This window comes from Dromaius novaehollandiae, chromosome 6, assembly GCF_036370855.1.
Source record: "Dromaius novaehollandiae isolate bDroNov1 chromosome 6, bDroNov1.hap1, whole genome shotgun sequence".
In the NCBI taxonomy this organism is placed as follows: Eukaryota; Metazoa; Chordata; class Aves; order Casuariiformes; family Dromaiidae; genus Dromaius; species Dromaius novaehollandiae.
In genome coordinates, this window is record NC_088103.1 from 8,908,670 (window position 1) to 8,925,221 (window position 16,552).

The 16,552-nt window shown below is 36.3% G+C and overlaps 1 protein-coding gene across 6 annotated transcripts in view; it reads right to left on the reverse strand.

Moving 5' to 3' along the window:
• Positions 1-16,552, reverse strand: part of FAM149B1 (family with sequence similarity 149 member B1) — a 17,734-nt gene continuing 1,182 nt past the window's right edge. The window contains exons 2-15 of one of the 6 annotated variants that reach the window (XM_064513584.1): positions 16,362-16,466; positions 15,518-15,650; positions 14,349-14,491; positions 13,582-13,701; positions 12,783-12,953; positions 10,940-11,127; positions 10,526-10,662; positions 9,893-9,946; positions 9,307-9,419; positions 7,908-8,114; positions 4,835-4,961; positions 4,376-4,501; positions 3,293-3,374; positions 1-1,237 (exon numbers count right to left, since the gene is read on the reverse strand). In XM_064513584.1, the coding sequence (XP_064369654.1) occupies positions 1,164-1,237; positions 3,293-3,374; positions 4,376-4,501; positions 4,835-4,961; positions 7,908-8,114; positions 9,307-9,419; positions 9,893-9,946; positions 10,526-10,662; positions 10,940-11,127; positions 12,783-12,953; positions 13,582-13,701; positions 14,349-14,491; positions 15,518-15,650; positions 16,362-16,466 (1,780 nt within the window). In that variant the 3' untranslated portion in view covers positions 1-1,163. Of the gene's footprint in view, positions 1,238-1,311; positions 2,407-3,292; positions 3,375-4,365; positions 4,502-4,834; positions 4,962-7,907; positions 8,115-9,306; positions 9,420-9,892; positions 9,947-10,525; positions 10,663-10,939; positions 11,128-12,782; positions 12,954-13,581; positions 13,702-14,348; positions 14,492-15,517; positions 15,651-16,361; positions 16,467-16,552 lie in introns of those variants that run through there. The other 5 variants (XM_064513586.1, XM_064513583.1, XM_064513587.1 and 2 more) reach the window with 5 other exon arrangements.

A 16,552-nucleotide genomic window follows, 5' to 3' on the forward strand; every position in this document is an offset into this window, starting at 1 on the left:
GAAGCTTAGAAAAGATGCTTTTTAATTGGATTATAAAAGATGACAAAACTTCCCTAATAAAGGAACAACTGTTTTTGTGCAATATCCTAAAATACGGTAAGTGGTTATCTTATCTTTACACTTATTTATAGTCTGGCACTTACTGCTTAGGAGTAGGCCTTCAACTAATCATTTATTTTGAAAAGCTGGTGTTTCATGTCTTTGTTTTTATCTTGAGCCACAAGAGCAACTACAGCTAAAGCTAATACTCTCCAGGATGCCTGTTGTGTGGTGCAGAACCCATCTACTAAAAAGGTATGTTGCATCAGTAGAGTGTGGAGATTGATGGGCAAGTACAGAAGTCCTTAGTCACTCTTTTAAAAAAAGCCCACCCTGCAGTTACCTGACTGATGTGGAATTTGGTGGAATATGGTGGAAAGTACCATAAAAAAGCTCACCAGGAAGAAAATGTACTTTTTTTGAATACTGCCTGGAATTACCTGCAGTAAGAGACTTTTTGCCCCCCTTAAAAATCCTTCTCAAGTCACTGAGCAAGAGGTAGTAGTATATAACACAGGAAGAATCATTAGTGTGCTACCTTAAAAGCTGTCAATTCTATTAAACTGTTTTACTGCCTTATTGTACACAACTGCGTTAGTATCCGGTGCCACTACTACAGGATTCATAGTTTATCCAAGCTGAGTTGTACAAGCAATATCATATGCAGTTCTTGCTTCTGATAGCATAATATTGCTTTAAGTATATAAACATAGCTTTAAATATAGCTTTAAAAAATTAAATTACTACTGCCATGGAAGCCCTGACTACCTTTCCTAGAGCTAATGGAAAAATCAGCAGGTCCTGCGATATGTGCCTGTAATAACGTGAACCAGTCACAAGCCAATAATGATTAATGGGAAACAGCAATGATTTATGGGTATTTGCTAGATTTTCTAGGAATTAGGCTGCACTGTCCACTGGAGTATAACTTTTTCTAGGGGTAGAAAATGGAATGTGTAAATATACCCCTTCTAATCTTTGGCAGCTGCTTCTCAGATCTATATAAAAATAAGACTCTTCATAAGGAAGGGTGTTTGAAAACTCTGTAAACAACGCTGACACTGCTGAGAATAGGAGGTGATTCATGACTTTCTGGAGATGGATGGATGCTTCTTTGTGACGTGTTATAACCCTTGTTTGCTTTTTGTGACTGATCCGCTTCGACTTGGGGCTTTCACAGAACCATGCAGCTGTAGACCTAGTAAATAGAGATCGTGTACAACTTTAAGACTTCTGGAAGGTATTAGAATTAAGTAATACATCTCCTTTAGCTTAATATTAAAACACTTCTTCTTGGCTTTTTATTCTACTGTGGTTAACAACTGCATTATGTATGACTACAATGTATTTTTGAAAGCTATCTGTCAGTTAATCAGTAACTTCAAGAAATTTAAGCTTCAAAAAAAGTTTCAAATAACTTTCAAGATAACTTGCTATTGCTTTTAGCCTGAGGCTCTCTTAAGAGGAAGATAGTCATGCATCAAACAACATGTACAGCTGGAAACTAAAAGTTTGAGAGAAGTGACTGGACTTCCCAAAAGGAGCAAGACTGCCCTCATAGTTGCTGCATTGTTGGAAACTGCTGTACTCACTTATTTCTCATGAAGTATTAAAGTCCACAGACTTTTCATGCTGATTTTTTTATTATTTTTTGGTCAATACAGCAGTCATAAAACTCATCTGGTATTTAAAAATGCCATTTTGAGGGACAGACAGGCACTTCTTCATGTTAGTAGGAAACCACTCCCTATCAGACAAGCTAAAAGCCCCTTCTTGTCCTCTAATAATTAACCTCCTATATGCTACCTTAACCTTTGTAGCTTCCTCTAACTTATGCAGCTTCAGTCCTACCTTGCTAATATACTCTTCTTGTAAGGGAACTCCCGATAACTCCATAAAGAACCCAAAAAGAGCAGGATGAAAGGAATCATGTTTAACTTGGATCAACGGACCTAGTTTTCAGAAAGTGTATCTAATGCCCTGCTCTGTGCCACCCTTTCCAGGTGGAGGTGATTGCTGACTTGACTTTGTATTGAAGCTGACAAGGAATGCTCAAGGTGAACTCAGGTAAGAGCAATAAAGATGGCATTTGGCAAAGCTGTTTCAGGGCACAAAAGCTGCCTTTTTGCTCTGCCATACTTTCTGAACAAAATCCCTTTTTGGCTGTCTAAGCCAGTGCTTCTGAGAATTCAAAGCCCACATCCAGCCAGTTCTTAAGTAGTCTTGCACAACAGCAGGGAGGCAATGCTTATTCGCGTTGCATGATACAAAGATGAAGATGTTTTCCCAATAACATATTTATATTTGGGTTGATTGCTGTGCAGTGGTGCGTAGAGAAGGTGACCAAAACTCTTCCTACAATGATCTCTGAAGGTAGAGGTGAAATAAGAAAGATACATTGATCTCTGGCACACTTGCATATGTGCATGCAACTTAGTATTATACCTTGCTACTTTGAAAGTCAACCTGATGTGTGTACCTATTCTAAAGCATATATAAAAAGACAATTTTCAAAGTGTATTTAAGGAAACAACAATTAAAGAATTTAAGGAAATGACTTTGCAGTGAAAGGGAAGCTGGGGAATAGAGTATACATTACATTCACAACAAAAACATCTTCCTACCTCCTTGATCATTTGATCAACCAAAAACAAGTAGTTTAATTTGAGATGAACTAGTAAACTTTATGGAGTTGCTTAACATAACTTAACTGTTACAAATCTAACAGTACCAGTGTGTTCTGATTTCAGAGTATGCACTTAAACTTGTACTGATTCAGTTAACTGGCTTTAAAATCTACTTTCAGTTGAGCTAGAGTAATTCTTTTAAGATCTAGCGCAGATATAGTACAATTTCTTTCAGATGTAGTGCAAATAGTTTCTTTCAGACATACTGCAATTTGTTTTAGCTATATAACTAAGCAGGAAGGGAAAAAACAGGTAATTTTGGGCAGAAAGTACTTGTTGCTAGTTACTACTTAAATTGGTGACTCCTGCTCTTTACTTTGTCAGGAGAGGAATTGGGGCTGACTGCATTAAGCATCTTTAAATGACAAAATACTAGGTGGCAAAACAAAATACACAATCTTTATATGCAAGTATAAAACTTGTATAATGAAAAACTACAAAATGAAATAGAACTGTTTGAGAAGCCTCCTCATTGTGTGTTAACTCTGTAGGAAATGCTTTCCTGTCCCAAATGCCTGCTTGTTACTTGATCTTATTAAATTCTATGATTGGTAACGTGAGCATACCTGCACCTGTTGATCCTCTGCTTGTCCAAGGTTGATTACTATAATCAATAACAGTGCAAGAACGGCGATGCTGTGCATCTGGCTGAAAGACAGTGCAAGTTATGTTTGCAGAAAATTTTTTTAAATGTTAATGTTACAATACAACACAAAATAACTAGAACATACAATTTTCCTGAGCTATCAAATTCACAAGATGCTGTAAAGGTCTAAACAGAGCTTCTTCATGTTAAGAAAGGTTAACTCAACTTTCAGTGGGGAAAAAATACCCTCTTTTATAATACTCTTACTTAAAAGGATTACCGGCTACTTCACAGCATTCTTAACACTTCTGAAAAATAATTCTGTTTCAAAATAACTTTAGAAAGCTTGTATGCTCATCACTCCAAAGTCAAGGATGCTGAAATTATACACAGAAACCAAACCAGCAGCTATTTAAAAGCTATCATTGAAATTAAGGCTTTTAACTTAAGGCTTACATAGAAATACTTTGTTAAAGATAGGACAAGCTACTCTAGTAGCTATTTCAATAAATTAGGAAGACTGGGCATAGCTTTACTAGTAGAGCACACTTGTGCAGTTTATGAAGTTATGAAGACCATCCTACCTTTGCATTTGTGAATACAGCTGTAGGACCAAACTCTGAAAGTACGCAAAACTTTAACACGACCTCTCCTACCCCACAGTTCTTATTAAGCCTTCATGGAAGATGCTAGATTAACAATACAGAGGATGGGTCAAATGTGATGCACAAAGTTATACTTAAGTCTTTCCCACAAACCCATCTCAAATTTATTTCAGCCTGTCCAAGAAAGTACAGTACCATCAGCCACATAGCTGTGTGGAGTTATAGTGAGATGGCTGCAGCATCCATAAGTGAGTGACCTCAGCTATTTGTTTCAGAAGTGCCAAGCAATAAGGCTTCTGCTAACCTCTGGCTATCTAATCTAATGACTAACCTGATGAACTCTGTAGCACACCAATCACCTGTGACACTTTCTTCTCAAGTAATGTTTACCTATGCTAATTGTCAAAGCACCCCATTTAAAAACAGGAGATGATTTGGGAGAACTTGCCATGCTTTACCAAGAATGTGTTTGTTGTGTTAGGCCTGGAGAAATGATCAGGTAAGAAAAGCCTCTTCTGTAGCTGCAAGTGGTTATCTTCATGTGTTGCTGCACTGTGAGCTCGACTTGAGTTCCCTTGAGACTTCTGTATTGAAGAATAATAAAAAAAATTATCACTTTCTTTGCAGCAGTACATTAAAACAATCAGTCTAGGAATGAAACCTAATTTTGCAAGTTAATCATACTACTCCCACTCATGGTGAGGACAAAAATTCTGGCATTTATTGGAACTGAAGCATTCAACTCCGATTCATGCTGTTGGTCAAAACTAATGTGGTGTATTTTTTTGTGTACCTACTTCAGTTGCTGTTATTTGTAACACAAGCCAGAATCTTGGGTTTGCTAATTTGGTCAGCAATGCTTACAATTTTGTACTTTCAAATAGTAAAATTAAATGGTCATGCCTATGTCAGAGTACCATTTGCCTCTGGGATCCTGCAGTGCTCACATGCTCTGCCACGTCAGTGGTGCTAATAGGTGGTAGGACATTGTTTCGGTTCAGCGGCAGTGGGGAGGGTGAGGTCAGCTGATCGTATGCAGTCGGACTGAAATGCACAAGTAAGAACAGAAAATATATGTGCTATTGTCAATTTATATATTTGGCATTGTGTAAAGCAAATAATGTTAAAACTAAGAACAACAACTGTAGAATTTTACAACAGGATGCTGGGGTTAGAGATGACTATGGGAGACCTAGATTTAAAAGACAAGTTGTGCAGTAGGTGAAATCTGTCGATTTTTTTTCATCTTTTAACAAAAACAAGGTTTTAATGTTTTCAGGATGTTTAATGTTAACCATATAGGCAAAGTAAGCCTGGGAAATGACACCCTAGCAGAAAGCCTAGTAGACAGATAAAGCTAGTTGGTTAAAATGCATGTTAGCGAGTACATTTTAAAGGAGTGTACTAGGCGGCTGGTACTGCAGAATAAGGGTGTAAAGCTGTCTTCATGGGCAATTGCCACAAAATAATGGAATCTTGACTGCCCTTGCCCAGAGAGGGCATTGTTTCCTCCTCTTTGTTAATTACCTTTAGGATGGTACTGATTACTTCAGCCTAGCACTTCAAGATAAACAGCTAGCCTAGAATGTAGCAGCCTGTATTTTTAACAGAACAAGTGAAAAAGGATCACGTTCCAAATACATTTGTAGCTCTTCTACAAATTACAAGCATCAAATAAAACTTACGGGGGAAAACACAAAGCTGACACCTTCTCCTCCATATTTCCTTCAAATATTTGAAGTAACAGGTGCAAGTCAGAGCTCAATATGAAATTCTAAATACTGGACTTCCTCACTTTCTGCTATAGTGCCTTGGAGAAGAGACTCTGCTAAAGCATGACAGAATATTGTCACACCTTGCATCTTCTAGCACACAATACAACAGTCATCTACTTATACTGTTTCTTTATAAAAGCTACTACTTTACCCAGTCCAAAAAAAAAAAAAAAAAAAGTGGAAGATGCTTGATTTTTGTGCCCATAGCTGTCATAATTTTTGGCAGAATTTCAAGACTCACAGAGATGCAGCTCAAATACATACTTTAGGAACAGATTTTTCCCTTCCCTCTTGAATGCTTTTTCTGAATTACTATGAAGTGAGCCATTGAGATTGCTTTCTTTTTGAAGAAAATAAAGCTGAAAAAGTAGAAGGGTTGCTCACTGCAAGCTGGCTATATAAAAATGGACCAACATTCTTCTATTAAGAGTAGAGTTAAATAGTCACCTTTCAGAATTGATAATATTTTACAGCATCTGAAACAAGGCTACTTTCCCTTAATCATGATTAGACATTTTTGCAGAAAAGATATAATTCATCTTTTAAATAATACACAAGTCTTCAAAAGCAAAGAGAACTTTAACTATTTTTAAAAATCTATTTACTTGTAAAGATTGAACCTATTACTTCTAAAGATAAAAAACAACCTACATATGATTAGGAATTTGAGATCTTAAAAATATAGTTGTAAATAAAAACAAAAAAATAAGTCCTTGCTAACTTGGCTAACAGTCATGTGGTGCCTGACTTAAGTTCTGAGCTCCACGGATTGTCTGCTTTCAAATATAACTGCTGAAAATATCCTAATGTGCAACAAGAGTGGAAAAAAGCTTAAAAAAAAAAAAAAAAAGCTAAAAAGCAAGCTTTAGAGGCATCCTGGGGCTTTTAGAAGCCTCTTAAGGGAATTAAACCATCCCTGTAGCAGAAATTAATTGCACAAAATAAATTAATTAAGCTTTAGTCACAGGAGGAACATAGAAGAAAGAGAATACTTCTTTCAAAATAAAGCCTTTTCATATGAAAGGTGTCGGTATATTGTATGTTTGAGAAGTGCTAGAAATGATGAAGAGGCCTTAGCTCTACACATATTCTGGAAATGACAGAAGGAAAGCTATTTTGTAAAATTACATCAGAAAAGCTTTAAACCACAATCAGCACTTAAAGCCTCTCCTAGTATTTGCTATGAACACTTAAAAATATAGGCGAATAATAAAGGGGAGGTGTTAAGAATCGTGAAATGGATTGAAGCCTGAGGAAAGGGAACAGAAACATAAAATATTGGAAGAACGTGGAAACACAAATGGTGCAGGGATTTACAGATTTAAGTAATAAATGTCTAAACAATACATTACAGAAGACAGTGATAGACTGGATGAGTTTCTGGGTAAACTGAGGAACTAAATGGAAGTTATGTCAGCTTATGAAACGTGGAATACAGAAGTATTTAATACTCTGTGTTAAATCTTCATACCCCGTAGTCCCTGTAAGTGACTGCAGAGACACTCGACAAAGAAAACCTTTAGCATCCCTTTCCAAATAAATCATTTTTAGAGTACATGAATTCCAATAACATACCTAGTTTGCATACAGAGACAAGCCTGTATGGAGTTTTAGTTCTTATGACTTCCAAAAACAATACTTGCTGAGCTGTTAGGAATAAATCCAGAAGTGTAAGATTTTGACACTTTCCAATGAAAGTGGCATGTGACTTTACTTATTTTATAATACTTTTCAGTCTAAATTCAGCCAGATCATTATGCCAAACAAAAATAATATATCCTAGACATGACTGAAAGTTCACGGAGATCAGTGAGAGTTCTCTTTACAGCCTAGGCTGGGCTAGGATAGCAATAGGCAGTTGAACACCAAAAACAGTGTTTTAAGTCTGTCTGCAAAATGGACTATCGGAAAAGATAGCTGAGTATCAAATATAGGGTGGTGTTAAGTTTGCTTTGCTGGTAATGGACAACCTGAGGAATACAGTACCTCCCCATTCAAACAGCATGTTTATGCAATTCACTGTATCACAGGTTGTGGCACAGTAAACATTAACTTTAGAAACCTGACTTTCTCAGAGGATTATGCTTTAATAAGCAATTACTTTTTTAATCAGAAGAATTCAGATGCATTCTTTCCATTCATTTGACCGCTTTTTGTATAGGTTTGGTTCTCTACATCTGGTAATTTGCAGTGAGAAACTGATTTTGAAACGTACAGTCGCGTTCCCCTGATGACATTATCCACAGATCCTGGTGTCCCAGTACGAGAGTGGTTTGTGTTGATGGGATGCAGGGTACGTGGGGGTGGGTTTCGTTTTCTTGCAGAATATGACAGAGATGACGTACTAAGCTCTAGAGGACGATTTGGCCAAGTTCTGGTCGAGAGGATAGAACTGGAGCCTGGCCGTTTGTCATCCAGGTCCCTAACAAAAGAATCAGGGAATCAAGAGAGAAATGGTCAATGTGATTGGTGTCACCCTGTTACTGCAGTGATGATCTATATGCTACATTAGTAATGTTATATGTGGATGTAGGTGGTGTATTTTCATTTTCTTACATAACTGTACAAAGTAATTGACAGTGAAACTAGAAAAGGATAGGGGATGGAAAAGAGAAAGAAAGCCTAGCTTTATTCTTTTCTGAACCATGCACTGTTTGATTGAAGATTTCCATTTAAACTTAGGAACTGAGCAGTTTAGTTTCCCCATCCCATTCTAAGCTTTCTCTGTCTTTTCAGGATGTCAGTTAGTGCTAATATTAATGGCACATCAATTCATTAAGTGGTAAGCCAGCAGCAATAAAATATAAAATCTGAGATTGGATATCTTGACAGGTGTATGTGTTCATCCTTCATCTTCCTAAACAAAGCTAGGACAGAAATGAAAGATATTTGTTGTATATAACAAAACCCACATATAACGTAAGCCACCTGACACAATGAGCAAGGAGCCACATTGTTATTAAAAATTCCAGTAATAAAACTGCAGCTTGTTACAGAAATAAACATCCATTTTTTTACAGACAAATTTTGAAGAGGAAACTACAGTAGTATTTTCCTTCCCATATCTCACTCTAGACAAAATTAATCAAATAACTGCATTTTACATGCTCAATCAGTCAACTTGTTCACTCATTCAAGTCAGTTCTGCTGTAAGCAGGAGGTTTTACTAGATGACCTTCAGAGGAACCTAAACTATTTTAGGATTTTAACTTCAAGGGGCAAGAGTAAGGAACACACAGATAACTCCAAGGCTTCCCAAGATTATCCTTATGGCTACTAGGGGTTAAACAAATGCATTTTAATTTAATGGTCATCAGACCTGATTTAACAAGATGCTTCAGTATATATCTATCTTTAAAGTTATGAATACCCCCAGCAGGTTAAATAGGCTTACATATCATCTTATGTTAACTGCAACATTAATTAATTTGCTATGTAAGCTAAAGTGTACTTAGTAGTATACTGTTTCATACAGGACAAATAAATAAACAAGCAAGAAAATAATTGAGAGCTGCTTTTTCCAGCATGGGAGATTATCTCACAATATTTTGGGCTGAATTCCTCTCAGTGTGAGAAAGCTCTACATTACAACAGACAAAATCAATAGGTCTTACAGTGTTTTCTCCATTATAGACGGATTCCTTTGCTGTAACTGGATTCCATGGATCACCAGCAAGCCATTTAGATTATGTTGAGCGCCATTACTGGACCCTTGTGAAGGATTTATCTGAGTTAAAAAAAAAAAAAGTTTTTTTTTTAATTACAGTTTAGCAATGACACATATACACACATATGTATATATTTTGTCTTTGCAAATAATTTTGGAAAGAAACTCATTCCTTCCAAGACATTCAGATGTATACTCAGTTATATTATTCCTCCATCTAAGATGAACATCTTACCATTCCATTTGTTCTTGCACATGGTAATGCACAGAAAATACATCCTGCCACGCTATATCACATGTAGTATTTTCCAACTGAAGCTCTCATTTTCGTGAAACAATCTGGCAATAATTGCTATAATCGGGAACTTCATAATACTCCTTTACAGTGTATATTAGCATTTATTTTATGTCAAGAACAGAACTGCAAAATCCTTTCCTGGAATTCGGGCTGATCTGGAAAAACATCAAATTCCACCCACCACAACGATAGCAAATAGAAAATACCACAGCTTTAATGTCTCCAGCGTACATACTTGAGGTGGTTTTCTCCTCTTTTTGGTTTTGCGGCCACATCTGGTTTTTGGGCACTATACATACAGTAAGGGGAACGTGAGGAACAGACAGGGGTAAGAAATAAAGGAGAAAGAAATAAAAAGACATAAAAGGAAAGAGTTGAATTAAAATTGAATGAACAGAGATAACACTTTGGTGCTCACCACTCTAGGAGCATATAATCCTAAAGCAGATCAAATTCAGGGTCTAGGGGAAAAAAACTGTTTTACAGCTTCATTCAGATTTGTTCTCTATTGCCTGATGAGTTAGATACTGCTGGGCTAGTGAGAATGGGATGTCTCACACATGCAATCCTGGTTCTCACAATTTAGTTCAAATATTGAATATAGAAAGAACTTCATCATTAATGAGCAAAGTCACCATGTGGTTATCCAATACATATATAAAACATTAAGTTTTAAAGAGAAAAATAGGAATTAAAAATTATAACTAGAAATAACAGAACTTAAGTGTTAGAAAGGACAGTCAGCAACCATGCAAAATCCAAACTAGTTATATATCTAAGTAGTCCCCCCAATGTATTTGAATCTGTTTGCTTAGGTTGCATTGTATTGATTCAGCCCTACGCAACCCAGCTAGCTAAAAATACCTACCAGATTTGATGTCACTGAGGGCATTTTAGTTTGTGGCATGCGAGGTAACAACATTGGCAGGGGTTCAAAGTGCATCAGAGGGCTTCTGGAATCTGCTCTGGTTGTTGTTTCTACTGCTATGATATTTTTCTCATCATCTATGCAAAGCAACACAAACAGAGAATCCCTGTCAATACAGACTATTTGCATTATTACTTACGGACTACTATGAATCCATTTTTTTTAAATGGAGTCCTCTTAGATGATAAACTCTGTTTAATCTTTCCAAGGTGTGTTTCACACTGTTAGCAAAGTAAATAACCTTTTTTTGCCCCAAAAAGATTATTCCCAAATACATCTCCCTCTTATTGCATCTTTGCAAAGTTAAGTAACTGAAATCCATTTCTGAGTCTTTAGTTTAACTGTGATCCTTACCAGAGGCTGATCCTTCCCAGTGTCTGCAGATTAATTCCTCCATGCAGCCTAGGACTTCACTCCACACATCATCAAACACAAATGCGAGCACAGAATCTTTCATGCAGGAATATGGAGAGATAGGAGGAAACCCCAGTTTCTGTCTATTAGAGGAAAGTCCCATTTTCCTCTCATGCAACTCCTCCTCCCTGTAACAAAGTGAGCATTACCTGTACCATAAATACATGTTCTCTATCTCCTGTATTTTTGTTGCAGTTACTTCTGTTCTGCATTCTCTTAAATTGAAATAGATCAAGGCTGTTGGCCAAATAGCCTTAAGACAGCAGAAGTCTTCAGCGGAAGTCTCCTGTTTATCACACAATATCATTTTCTAAGAGTTGATAATATGCTAAACAGCAATATCATATGACTTAGTCCAGTACTGAAGAAGCAAGCTTCTGTAGATTAAGCACTTGAACTTGTATTTCTTCCAGAATCGACTGCTGATCTAAAGGACAAATAACTGAGGGAATCACCTCACTATTGCATGCCTTGGTTGCCCCATACAGAATGACTATAAGTGATAATTCATGAATAACAAATACTTTAAAAAGGAGATCAAAATTCCATTTAAAAATAAATATTCATAGTTACAGTGACATTTGTTCATCTTATTGTTAGGCTCCATATCTAAAAATCTCTACAGAATCCTGAAGACAGAGAGAAGGATGCTACTAATATTGAGTGTTTAATGCCACTTTCCACCTGCTGCTTTAACAGCCACCAGGTACTGAGGGCAAAGGCTTAATTCAATTTTAGAGAATTAGTCATAATCAACAAGAGGAAAAAAAAATTAATTCACAGCAGCAAAGAACCTTTGCGACAGACTCTTCCACAGTGCAAGAGGTTTTCTGAAGTCTGAAGCCTAGAAGACAACTGCTCAAAAAAGTGTACATTCATCTGCCTAAAGAAACTTTGTAAACGGGAGAAAAAATACTGATGCAGACACATTTACTATGGCTTTAGTATTTGTTCCCTGAATTAATACTTAACATCAAAGGAGAGACCACTAGAAGAAGCTATAACACATTTTGCCTGTTTCTGTAGAGACAGCAGTATCTTTTGCTGTAATAGTAGTGTCCCTCTGGTCTGGTCAAAGCACGTCAGCTACCAGTTTGAATCTCATGGTCCATGCATCTAAGTGGCTTTATTTATTAAAACCAATTAGGTAGTTAGCAACTGACATTGCCATCTAAAGTCTTTACCCAGGCCATATGTTCATATTGTTAGGATAAATAAAGTTAAGGGGCAATAAGAATCCTCTTTATGTCACCCTTAATCCTTTCTTCTTAAGATAAAAATAGTGTGAATTATTTCTTGGCAAGCATCATATCCACACTAATTTTTCAATTACCATTGAAAACCTGGAAAGGTACAATTCCACACAAAATGCTAGTCTGTACACTTCAGTACAAAAAGCAGCACATTGCTAGTGCATGACAAACAACAATGAATTTGACGTAACATTAAAAATATATGCTATTTAAACAAGCTCTATTAAACATGCCAAACTGTATCAGGCTCTTAGTTATGGTGAGATAAACTATTTAAATCATGAAGGGAAATGGCTAGTATGAAAAACTGTAAAAAATATTGCAACTAATATTGCAAAATAAATTGTTCTAGGGGATGGATAAAGACAATTCCCAGTGCCCTACCAACCTTAGGCTTTTGAAAGTTCTACAGAGGAAAGACATCAGAAAAAAAGTTTTTATCAAACACCATCAAAACCAAATATACATGTCTTAACAGCAGAAATTCCAGGACACTGGTACTAGTTACTATCATTATATTCAATACCTACACATCTCTGCAGTCAAATGCTAAATATTCCTCCATTACGCCTTCAGAGACAATTACTCCATCTTCACCTTCCTCACTCTCTGGAGAACACAAGGTCGGAGACTTGCAATGGTCAGCCTTTTTGTGAATCGGAGTAACAGAAAGAGGTACCTTCTTGCCAAGAACACTAAATCTGAACAGGTGAGAGTTTTCAGAAAGCAGAAATGAAAAGAAGATGTTATTCCACTTGTAACAGCAGCATTTGATGAAATGACAGGCTAAGAGACAACACGGTAAGTAACACTAGGTATCAGGGAGACCAACAAATACATGCATTAATTACAGAATGCATTCTTTAGTTTTGTATATTTTTACTTCTTACTCAGGAGCTTGATACTTCAGACAAAAAGCTCAAAGCTAATTAAAAACCATTCTAAAACATTAAAAAATAAAATAATAAAAGTAATAATGGAGTGCTTTCCATCTTTGAAGCATTATACAAATTTGTCAGATGATTAACAATAAAGACAGTTGTAATATGTACAGATCCTTAGGAAATCAGCAGTAGCAAAGTTCTTTCCACTTACTGCTTTACTGTAGTTAACAACAAGCACAGCTAGATAGTCCTGCTGTTCTGAATGTACTTCTTTTAGTTAAAAAGAAAAAAAAAGTGCTGTGTTCAAAACTCAGATTAAAAAAAAAGGTTCAAAAAACTTTCCTTCACCTATTGCTCATAGTTTAAGAAGCAGATCATTGTAGTCCACTGAGAAGAAAATAACCGTCCCATCCTGCTACAGTCTGGATTAACCACTGGTACTTACTCATTAGAATCTTTTTCTTGCGGTGAACTTATATCGGATGAATGTAAACTGCCAGAAGGTGAACTTGAATACCAGCCATACCCTTCATCTGTGGGAATCACTATCTGCTTCCCCACAACCCTGCAATGAGAAAAGGCAAAAGATAAATAAATTAGAAAATGTTGAAAGTAAAATTCTTCAAGTGTGCAACAGCACACAGCAGCAAATACCAAAAATTCTGTTGGGAAGCTATACAGTTTTATTAGCGATAGTCAAATGTGGTTTGAGTTGTTTTCCCTAGTACAGATTGCTTCAGGTCAAGTAAATACAATAAGAAAATTTTACTGTTTTTTTATACTCTGCTAACTGGAAGACTTTTGAATATTGACAAAACTGTTCACATAAGGAAGATTTAAAATGTAAGCTTCCATATAGCCATAAGGGCTGCTGACTTAGGGGAGGAGAAATTTTTAATTATTTTTTAAGCTCATTGCTTTTTGCTATACCATACCTCTTTTCTAAGAGAATTTTACTATGGTAAGGCCAAGTCAGTTGCAAATAGCTGTAATCCTCCAGCAAAAAACAAAACACAAGATAGCAGAATGTTTATTAATGACAGCGGCAGGCAGACTACTAAAGTGATCTTTACCTTCATCTACTGTAACGTTGCAAAAAAATCACCCTGCTACTAACATTATTTCAAAAAACAGCTCTAAGCATCACTGCTCTTGCTCTTTCATAATTCTGTCATGCTACTTACATTAGTCTAAAAAAATAAAATAAAAAACCTGAGATGAGGAAAGCTGGATGTCCACTCTTGGCATTCTTCCTGCAGTCCCTCAACATGTACATTTTCTTTTTGTTCATAAAGCAGCTCATCAATTTGTCTGAACATTTGCTGAACTTGTCGTGTGGCAACTTTATCAAATTCCTGGGAAGGAAAGTTATCCAATTAAAACCTAGTGAATAGTATTTGGAGGGCTTTTTTGTAATTGAAATTTTTAAAATTGACAAGATACCTGTTTGCTTAATGCTTAGCAGGATGGATTTAAACAGTAAGGACCTCTACTGCGTTGAAAGACATTAAATAATTTTTCACCGGGGGATGATTGCAGACTGCTGCTAGGGCCAACGTTAGCTACATAAAAAGCTTAAATTGATGCAGCAGAAAAGCTATTAAAAGGTTCTGAAATGTCTACATTATTATATTAAGTTAGAGACATAATAATTTGCATGAAATATACCAGAACACAAAGGATAAAATTCAGCAAGATTTTAATGAAATGGGAAATTTGTTGCTTATAATGTCCACAGATAACACCAAAACAAAAAGCAATGCAGATTGGTGTAAAACATTATGAAAAGAAGGACGATGAGGATCTTTGCTAAATGGTGTTGTGTAAGTAGAAAATGGGGTTGGTTCCTGAGTAATTCAAATATGAACAGTTCCCATCCCACCTCACAGAAAGCAGTAGCACCCTTTGTTTTGGCAGAGGGGGAATAAAAGACATATTTTTAAATTAAAATAATGTTTTAGGGGCTTTACTATATTTTGAGAAACATACAAATAACCAAAAGTTTTCAAAAAACTGAAGTTTGATAAACCCAAAGTGTATGAATATCATGCACTCATATTTAGGATTCCACAAGAATAATAATTATGTTGTGTGTGTATGTGTATATTTATCTGTTTATTTATGCATTAAATATATTTGCACTGTCAACATTTTAGATTAGGAATGCAGAATACTCATTGACTACAAATCAAGTATGTTTTGATCTAAGAGGAAGGGAAAGATGCGGAAGAGGTCAAAACAATGCTTTTCCTATAACCACTTTCTTACTTTATTTACAGATCCAGGCCTTATCTTTATCCTGAAATGTACTTCCAATGGTATTTCAAATGTCCTTCTACTCACTGTGCTAGATTTGGATTGGATGATTACATTCAACTCACATCACAGCCCCAAGAGAAGACAGAGCTATCTTCAGTGCTGGTTCCTGCACAGCTCGGACTAGCAGACCATGAATTCCCGTGATCGGTTGGAGTAACAGAAGGGTAGTCTGTTTCCTTCGAGATTTCAGATTCACTGAAATGCACATGTTGAGGAAAAGGAAAGAAGAAAGAAGCAGTGATACAGAATCACAAAAAAGTGAGTAAATAAACTTTTCTTTCTGTACAAAAGAGAATAGATATACCAGAATAGGTCTTAGCAACCCTCCTCTAAGGAACAGTTTTCATATGGTAAATATTTAAATTAGAGGCATTTAAGCAGAAAACATAGCATGTATTAATCTAGGTTGGAACTGTAACTCCTAATAACCTCATTGGCCTAGGAAGTCTAAGGGGTCAGGTTTTTAAACATTAATTTTCCAAAAATTATCCTAGTTACTCTGCAGACAATTTCTAGTTCCAGTTCTACACTGCTCAAGAATTATTATTCCCCTTTCCCTCTTGTTTCTGGCATAAAATTAAGACACTATTTACAGGCTGGGAACAGAACACAGGTACACGCTGCTTATTATTTCCAAAATGCATATGCTCCCCAGCACATATCCTAGCTTGCAAAGTGTACCACACTGTCTAATGGAACTGAAATAAAGGTCCACCATCTCGAAAACCTGAGACTGCAACCCTGCCTCTCGAGTACCCACTGAAAGGACATGTTCTGAAGCAATACAGTCAGGAATTAAAGCCTAAGTCTTACTAACTGTATTACTCTGGCACTTCTGTGAAGATAACACAAAAGTGACTGTTTTTCTATTGCTTCCAGAGATACATTTTGTGTTATTACCAGTACCTTGAGATCTCTCCATAGCTTTCACCAGAGGGTGTGGCTGGGTGGACCTCAGCTCGAGGTTCTGGCAGGGGATGATGCTGCAAGGCATGTTTTGTAAGTCCTTGTCTAAAATGACAAGTGGAACTTCATATTAGTTATAAAAATAAACATCTACAGAGTTCCAAAGTACTACAGGTTTCTTTTTTCTTTAA